Genomic DNA, 8,913 nt, shown 5'->3' on the forward strand with positions numbered 1-8,913 from the left:
CCCCCCCACACACACACACCCACACACACACACACACACACACACACACACACACACACACACCCCAACGAAGTCTATCCTGAACTAATGTCTTTGAGAGACAAGATAAATGACCTGCTGTTACAATTTCAGTTATTTTAGCCAGGACCCCTTAGTAGATTTAGGTCTATGTAAAGAATGTCAAAGCTTTCTAACAAACAAAAAATGCCTGATGCAAGAGATTTCTTTCCAAACCAACATCTCTGGCAGGAACCAGTAAGTTTATTGTCTCAAAACCAGGGTAGGGTTGGAAGTCACACTAATGCCCCACCACAAGGTATTCCTAAGAGTTATATTATTCTGGTAGTACCTTCTTGTCTTTCTCAGAGCCATCTGTGAGGAGGATTCCCTTGGCTTGCATGTGGCGGTACAGGATCTTCTGGAGAGCTGACATGTCACACTTGATCACATATTCAACCTAGTGCAGAAAAAAATAAGACACTAGCACAGAATTCTGCAAAGTTGTTGATATGATTGCAGGTCTTTTCCATTATATGAAATACAACGTGTCTTTCACCTGTATCCAATGTTGTAAGGCAGCTGCAACCATTATGATAGATCTGAAAAGTTTGGGATCCACATTCAGTGTAAATCATTTGGCTTGTGCAGAGTTGCAGCATTCAAAAATGTTTGGCAAAAATCACCACTAGTAGGAATTCTAGTTTTAAAGAACCTTCAAAAATGAATGATTAATCACCTGTTAATTTTTTTGCTGCACATGTAAAATATTTTTTAAATTATGGCTGTTTACCCGAAATAAAATAAGCAAGCTTTGCGGACAGCCACAAACATCATGCCATTTACTTCTGTTTGAAAAAAACATTAGATCTTCTATCCAAATTCTATTTAAAAATGGATAAATAGCTTGCATTTGTAGTAAAATATAGCATAGCCTCCAAAATTCAACTTACTTCATATGCAATCTTGTTTAAACTTATTTGTTATCTGGTTCTGACCAGATACATCAACCTCAAGTGCCATACAATTTCATACACTAATTTCACACATATGCACCCATAATTTTCTAAAAAGCAATTCCTAACCTAAACACTAGACTAGTATATTCTCACTGGGCATGACTACATGTGCATTAATGTGCCATTGTTACTGCACAGTAAGTTTAGCACCTGTAATAACAGGTACTAACTCAATGCGTAGTAACCAGTGCTACTGCACAGTAAGGCCTGTGCACAGCTTTTTAGTGATGCTAATGTGCAGTAGACTAGTATTAGTGCATTAGCATGGCTTTTGCTGTGACACGCTAATGCGCAGTAGAATTAATCTACTGTGCATTTAGCATCTTGTGTAGATGTGCTCACTGCCTCTTTAATAATGAGACTAAAATGCCCATACTATTCACATAATAAAGAAAGATTAATGGCTAAAAATCTTGTAGGATGTGATTAAAAGTAAATGGGAAAGCTGCCTAATGTTTAATAAACTAATTAAAAATGATCAAGTTATTTTCAGCTCAGAGGGCCAGGAGGATGAGGTCACAGATGAGAGGGAACTGAATATTCATTTAATAGCTTCTTTAGCAAGAACCTGTCAGACCAGATGGAACTGTCATTAACCAGCCTTGTGTCAACAATTCAATGCTCCAAGTTGGACTAGAAGAACTTTTTATTTATTAAAATGTTGAGAAAAGTAATGCACTCTCCTTAGCAACAATATGTAAGCATCTTATAAATCCCTCCATCTCCACTTTTCTTTTTAAAACATCTAACAAATATCATGTCTCTTACTGACCTCCAACTGAGAGAAATTTGAAATGCAATACAAATTTCAGTAATAAGATTCTACCACTAGTGTTTCAATCAAGATTCTCAAATCTAAATATGATCCAAGCTAAAAGAAATTTAAAAAAAAGACAATGTTGCCAAGGAGGGTGACATGATTAAGAGATTTTGGGAAGAAGGGTGTTATAAACAAAACAACAGGTGTTATAAAAATGTGTTAAGAGTTTTTAAGTAAAAAGTCCCTTTTGCTAAACAAATAGTAATTTATATGTTCAAAGAGCTGCATGTCAGGTACAATTTCAAAACAAAACTCATTTGTAGCAAAATATCTTCACCTATTATATCAACTTTTAAAAAATGTTGCTGTTTAATTGAGGAGCTTCAGAATCTAACCACCCCCCGCCTCTATTTTTTTTGTTTGTTCCCTTGGGAGGCTGGGGGCACATCAGGACTGAGAATTGTTTAGGAGTAACAGTAGAAGAGCCCCAAGATGTTTTAAGCCAGAGCTGAATTTTATATCTGGCACACCTATAAACAGAAAGACAAACCTCAAATGTAATATTCTCTCATCCTACACCAAGCAAACAGACAAACAAAACTAACAATTGGAAACAATGTTTTGGTTCATGCCACCTTATTTTTAGGATTTATTCTGTTTGCGTTTTATTCAGGTTGGACAGATAATTAGACTGTTGAGGTCAGAGAGGAAGAAGGTCCCTGCACCATCTTCTATGCACTTGCACATTAGAAAAGAACTGGCAAGCCTCGGGCAACCCCCTGGCAGCAGCCTGATATCTGGATGGGCTCCATTTCTTATAATTAAAATAAATGTATGAAGAAATGTATCTAAATATGGCATGTCTTCATTGCTGATTATTTAATAACTAAGGACACAATTATTCCAGTTTTTCTATTTACTTCAGCAAAAGGTTCATTATTTCATATTGTTTCAAGGCCTATTGTTTCAATGAGATACCCGCTTATCAGATGACAAGAAAAACAACAAAAATTAAGAAAACACCCTCTCCAAAAAAACATATTAGATTCAATGTTTACACTTACCTCTGTATTAATCAGGTGTTAGTCAAGAGAAACTGAAGTACAATTTTAAGCTGGAAAGACCCATCCCAAGTATTATATTTCCATCACCTAAACCAGAGCCTGGAAAAATTCTGGACTCCAAAATAGGAGTGTAAAAGGCTGCAAATTAAGTGCTATCTGGCACTTTGTTGCCCTCCTGCAGACTTCTCTCAGGTCCTGGAGCTGTCTTATTTCCAGGTTAGGACTGAAGAGCCTTGCAGAAATCCTGAGAGATTTATTTGAAGTAGACTATAATAGATTACTAGAGAGACATTTCTTTTGAAGCTTGTGTTATATTTGCAGGTTGTCCAAGCCATAGAACAACATGGATAGGAAATATTCATGGCTTTTCTGCCTTCCATGGATTAGATTCACCTTCAGCCCAAAACCCCTTAATGCTTATTTTATATATATATAAAATCTACTATATGTATTTTGAAGATTTAAAATGGTGTGTGTGTGTGTGTACATACATACACACATACACCCACATTATATCATATATATGTATGTACACACACGCACGTGTGTGCACACACACACACAGGCACCAGTTTAAATCTTTGAATTGCTGTAAGAAATTAGCATTAACATTTTCTGGACATGTTAATGAATGTTACTAGGAAAGTATACTGGGGATTTAGGACTTAATCTTTACATAATTTTTTTAAGATGCCAAGATTTATGTTTTAATCAAATTCAGCTTCACATGTTTTAGAACCAGGCTAACAGACAAGACCATTTTATGCTGTTGCTCTGTAATTTAGTCCAATTCTCATTCTTAAGTACGCAGTAAGGCAGTAAATCTATGGGGCCACAAATTGCTAACTTGCCTGAAGTTTGGTTGTAATTCATGCCCAGCTACTTGTCACATTCATCCTATGCAATGTGTAACACAGAAACAGTACAAGAGCAGGTTTAGCACTGATTTAATAGCTGTAAAATGCTTCAACCTTTTTCATAACTTTTCACCATTTTGAATCTTAAGGGATCTTCAGAGAGCAGAAATCTGTATATTTCAACCCTCAGCCCACTTCCACTGAAAGAGAAGTAGACAGCAAAACAGTAGAAAGTCTCTCTTTTTGCACTGCATTATACTTTTTGATTTTAAATGAACATGATTAAAGTTTTCAGAGAGAGACCAATATCTGGCAAGCAAAGTTTATGCCCACTACAACAGCAAAAAGGCAAAAATCGTTTGATTTCTGCATCCTCCTGCATCAATTTTGGATTCAAACAGAGAATTAAACTTTGGCACTTGCACGTTATTACTCTCGTAGGCTGAATTAGGACTCTAATAACATATGAAACAAACACTCTGACATTCAGAAAAGACAAAATGAATTTCAGTCCCCTGAACCTGAGAAACTGAGATGTTAAAAGAAGCATGTGAGATTCAAATAAAACAATTCAGAAAACTCAAAGTCTTGGAAAGTTTCTGACTCCCTTATACAGCTCAGATTCTACTACCATTATGAACACTGCATAACCCTTTATGCATTTCAATGTAGACATGACTACTGAGGGAACAAAAAGTATCACTGGGAATGTCTACACAAAACATTGACTGAGGAGTTGACTAATTAGCTACACAGTAAATGTCTCAGGATCTACACATAAACCCCTGTTAGGCTGGAGTAAACTAATTTAATCTGTAGTGGGATAGTACTTGTAAATACAAGTACTGCTGTGGAATAAAAAACTCCAGAGCAGTACAGGTGTAGATGCTGTCTGGTCTGGCTGGGGCACAAGGATGCTTCACTGTGGGGGCTGCCTCCCAACTAGCCGCACACTGAAGCACCTTCATGCCCCAGCCATCCCCTCTGCAGCATGTTGAGCTGGGGGAAGCAGCTACTCCACCTCAGCTCAATGTGTTGTAATTCCTGGTGCACGCACAGACACGCACCCAGCAGCAATAAACTCTAGAGTGGTAAGTTGGAGAGACCAATTAGGGGCCATGCTGTTCCTGACCTGCTGCTCACAAACAAGAACTGGTGGGAGATGTAGAAGTAGATGGCAACTCGGGCAGCAGTGACCATGAGATGATCCAGTTCAGGATCCTGAAAAAAGGAATCAAGGAGAGAAGTAGAATAAAGACCCTAGACTTTGACTCCCTCAGGGAACTGATGGGTAAGATCCCCTGGGAGGCCAGTCTGAGGGAGAAAGGAGTCCAGGAGAGCTGGTTGTATTTTAAAGAAACCTCAGCAAAGGTGCAGCAACAAACCATCCTGATGTGTAGGAAGAATAGCAAATTTGGCAGGCAAACAACTTGGTTTAGCAGAGAACTCTTCAGTGAGCTTAAACACGTAAAGGAAGCTTACAAGAAGTGGAAGCTTGGGCAGATGACTAGGAAGGAGTGTAAGAATATTGCTTGAGCATGCAGGGATGAAATCAGAAAGGCCAAAACACAATTGGAGTTGCAGCTAGCAAGGGATGTGAAGGATAACAAGAAAAGTTTCTACGAGTATCTTAGCAACAAGAGGAAGGTCAGGGAAAGTGTGGGTCCCTTACTGAGTGAGGGAGTGACAGCTGATGAAAAAGAGGCTGAAGTACTCAATGCCTTTTTTACCTCAGTCTTCCCAGGCAAGTTCCTGAACTACTCCACCAGGCAGCACAGTTTGGGGAGAATGTGAGCAGCCCTCAGTGGTGAAAGAACAGGTTAGGGACCATTTAGAAAAACTAGACGTGTACAAGACCACAAGGCTAGATGAGATGTACCTGAGGGAGATAGCTAATGTGATTGCAGAGCCACTGGTCATTATTTCTGAAAATTCGTGGTGGCTGCGGGAGGTCCCAAATGATTGGAAAAGGGCAAATATAATGCCCATCTTTAAGAAGGGAAAGGAGGAGGATCGAGAGAACTACAGACCAGTAAGCCTCACCTCAGTCCCTGGAAACTGATGAAGCAGGTCCTCAAGGAAACTATTTCACTTGGAGGAGAAAAAAGTGGCCAAGAACAGTCAACATGGATTCATCAAAGGCAAGTCATGCCTGACCAACTTGACTGCCTTCTACGATGAGATGACTGGTTCTGTGGATGCGGGGAAAGCAGTGGATATGATATACCTGGACTTTACAAGGCTTTTGATATTGTCTCCCACAACATTCTCAAAGCAGGCTAAGGAAGTATGGCTTGGAGGAATGTACTGTAAAGTGGATAGAAAGCTGGCTGGATCATCCAGCTCACTGTGTAGTGATCAATGGCTCAAAGTCAAATTGGCAGCCGGTTTCAAGTGGAGCACTCTGGGGGTTTGTACTGGGGCTTGTTTTGTACAAAATCTACATTTAACAATTTGGAAGATGGGATGGCATGCACTCTAAGCAAGTCTGCACCCAAGTCTCTAAGGAAAGGCTAAGGGAACTGGGCTTATTTAGTTTGCAGAAGAGAAGACTGAGGTGGGACTTGACAGTAGCCTTTAACTACCTGAAGGGTGGTTCCAAAGAGGATGGAGCTAGAATGTTTTTAGTGGTGGCAGATAACAGACCAAGGAGCAAGGGTCTCAAGTTGCAGCAAGGGAAGCTTAGCGTGGATATTAGGAAAAAAACTCTCTCACTAGGAAGGTGATGAAGCACAGGAACAAGTTACCTAGAGAGATGATGGAATCTCCATCCTTAGAGATTTTTCAGGTCCAGCTCGACAAAGCCCTGGCTGGAATCATCTACCTGGGGATGGTCCTGCTTTGAGGAGGGGGTGGACTAGATGACCTCCTGAGGTCCTTTCAAACCTTATTTTCTATGATTCTGATTAATAAGTATGTGTAGACATGCAGCATTGTGTGTAAAAAGGGTAGCACAATGTGGCCTTCAGTAACCAGAGTAAAATTGGCCTAATTTATGTCCTAAGCAGAAGTAGTTTGGAAAGAGACACTTGGTAAACCAGTACACCAATTATACAAACCAGTTTCAATGGACATGAGTAGCTGCAAACTGAACTACAATTCTGATCCTAAACTTCAGTATCGGTAGTTTTACCAAAAACTGTCAGGCTGTCAAAAACCAAGGACTGAACACTCAGGAATATTTGGCTGTCCTCTTTAAGATAATCTGAACAGCTTCACTGTATGCTATTACAAAAAAAGCAGTAAAAAATCCACAAATTGAGTAAAGGTTTATTTATGGAACCCCTCCCATCACAAACCTTTTCTGGCAGTTGAGATTCAACCTCTTTCTTCAGTCTTCTCAGCAAGAAAGGTCGTAGCACTTTGTGCAGACGCCGGATGATCAGAATAGTTTCTTCTTCATTTAAGTCCACCTGCAAAAATATAATTATAAGTCACTATAAGATAAGTCAATGTGTTGAATACTGTATTTGTGACCAGTGAAAGATCATCTTTTGTTACAAATGTACATACAATGGTCACTGCATACTATTCTCTGGTATTTTATTACTAAATAGGACCATGCAACATTTAACTGTATAATTTTAAAGCTGTAACTAAGGTGGCTATTACAATATAATAGTTCTGAGTGCCAGGGAAAGTTCAGACAGAATATCTACAACATGGGTTCAGTTTTGTTTCTATCTTTAGTTTTAAGTACCCTTTCTCCAGTCATGGCAAATGGAGCATTGAACCACTGCTCAAAGGTGCTGCAGCTCTTGAAAATGGTGGGAAGGAGGAAATTGAGGAGAGCCCAAAGTTCAGGCAATTTGTTTTGCAGTGGAGTCCCAGTCAACAGAATCCGCCTGGGGGCCACATAGTGAGTGTTCAAGACCTGAGTCAACTTGCAATGATGGTTCTTCATCCGGTGTCCTTCATCTACTATCATATATTTCCATCGAATCTGCAACAGATGAAAAAAGTCTGATATAATAATGAACTTAGGGGAAAGCCAAGCTTTAACATGGAAGTTAGGCACAGGGAGGGAGAGCCAAGTTCTTCCACCACCTTCCATCAAGAGTGGCTAAAATAATCAGGTATTGTGCATACTGGCTTGAAGACTTATTAGGGGTGGATGGAAGAGTCCAATCTGGTGTTATCCTGACACTGGTAATCCTGTAGATCAGAAAAGGAGTAACAAATGCTGGCTAGGCTACAGCTGTAATGGAGCTTGCATCTGTGAATAACTCCTTCCTCTCACTGGGGTCTTTCCTCATGTGGTTTGTTTAGGAGAGCTATAAAGTAGGGATTATTAAGGAAAAAGAAAAGAGTCAAGAGTCTAATGAAACTGTCAAAAATAAAAAAAACTTAGGAAAAAAACAAATGCATTTTCAGACAGACTAATGTTCGGTTCTTAAAAGATAGCAACAGTACCATAAATTCAGTCAAACCATTCCTTCCAACTTAAAAATTAGGTATAAAGCTGGGCCATGTAAGCAGGGGGATCTCAAGCACTGCATCTTCTTAAAAGGCCAGAACCTGATGTGACCCCCTAAAATGTTGACTCCTAGGTTGAAATTTTAATGCGGAATCAGAACAAATAATGGAACAAGGCTACCCAGACTTTTTAGCTGCTAAGAGACAAAGGCAAGGGGCAGGCTGGGTGGGTGAAAAACTGGGACGACGAAGAAACAATGTTTCAGACTCAAAGCAAATTGTTTGGGGAATTATTTCCAAATGTTCAAGAATGTGCAAAAAGTTCTCTCAAACAAGCAAAGGCACTCTTTGTTCCAAAGAAAGTGTAAACCACAGACAAAATGGAAGTCTTAAACACCGACAAGTGGGCAAAAAGGAAGGACGAAGGATGGCAAAATGGCAACAGAGGTTTAACTGGTAAGATCTTCACCCTGGGCACAAACCCTAGTAGTCCTGGTTCCCTCAATAGCCTCAGGTTCCCCTCCCCCCCTTGCTGGAGACACCACTGCTGTGGGGAGAGGTTTCAACACAGCCAGCAGCAGAGGATTAATATAGCAACCCTCTCAGAAGCCATTGCCCAGTGCTGCTGAACCCTGTTGCCACCACTATGTCACAACACAGAATTCAGCAGCACCTCTTCCCACACCAATATTGTCTTCCATGGGACTCCTACCCTTGCTCCCCATGCCTAAAGCCTTGAACTGGCCCTAACCACCCCCCCCCCCCAAGCACCCCCCCACCCCCCTTTGCTGAAACCCCCT

At 40.1% G+C, this 8,913-nt stretch overlaps 1 protein-coding gene across 2 annotated transcripts in view; it reads right to left on the reverse strand.

The window, feature by feature from the left end:
* The window catches only part of SMARCA2 (SWI/SNF related, matrix associated, actin dependent regulator of chromatin, subfamily a, member 2), a 223,346-nt gene that overhangs the window by 120,565 nt on the left and 93,868 nt on the right, over nt 1-8,913 (reverse strand). For both annotated transcript variants that reach the window (XM_019517644.1, XM_019517646.1), the window contains 3 exons: nt 7,398-7,640; nt 6,997-7,110; nt 350-457 (listed from right to left, as the gene is read on the reverse strand). In XM_019517644.1, the coding sequence (XP_019373189.1) occupies nt 350-457; nt 6,997-7,110; nt 7,398-7,640 (465 nt within the window). The remainder of the gene's footprint in view (nt 1-349; nt 458-6,996; nt 7,111-7,397; nt 7,641-8,913) is intronic.

This window comes from Gavialis gangeticus, unplaced genomic scaffold (assembly GCF_001723915.1).
Source record: "Gavialis gangeticus isolate Ggan-Ray unplaced genomic scaffold, GavGan_comp1, whole genome shotgun sequence".
In the NCBI taxonomy this organism is placed as follows: domain Eukaryota; kingdom Metazoa; phylum Chordata; order Crocodylia; family Gavialidae; genus Gavialis; species Gavialis gangeticus.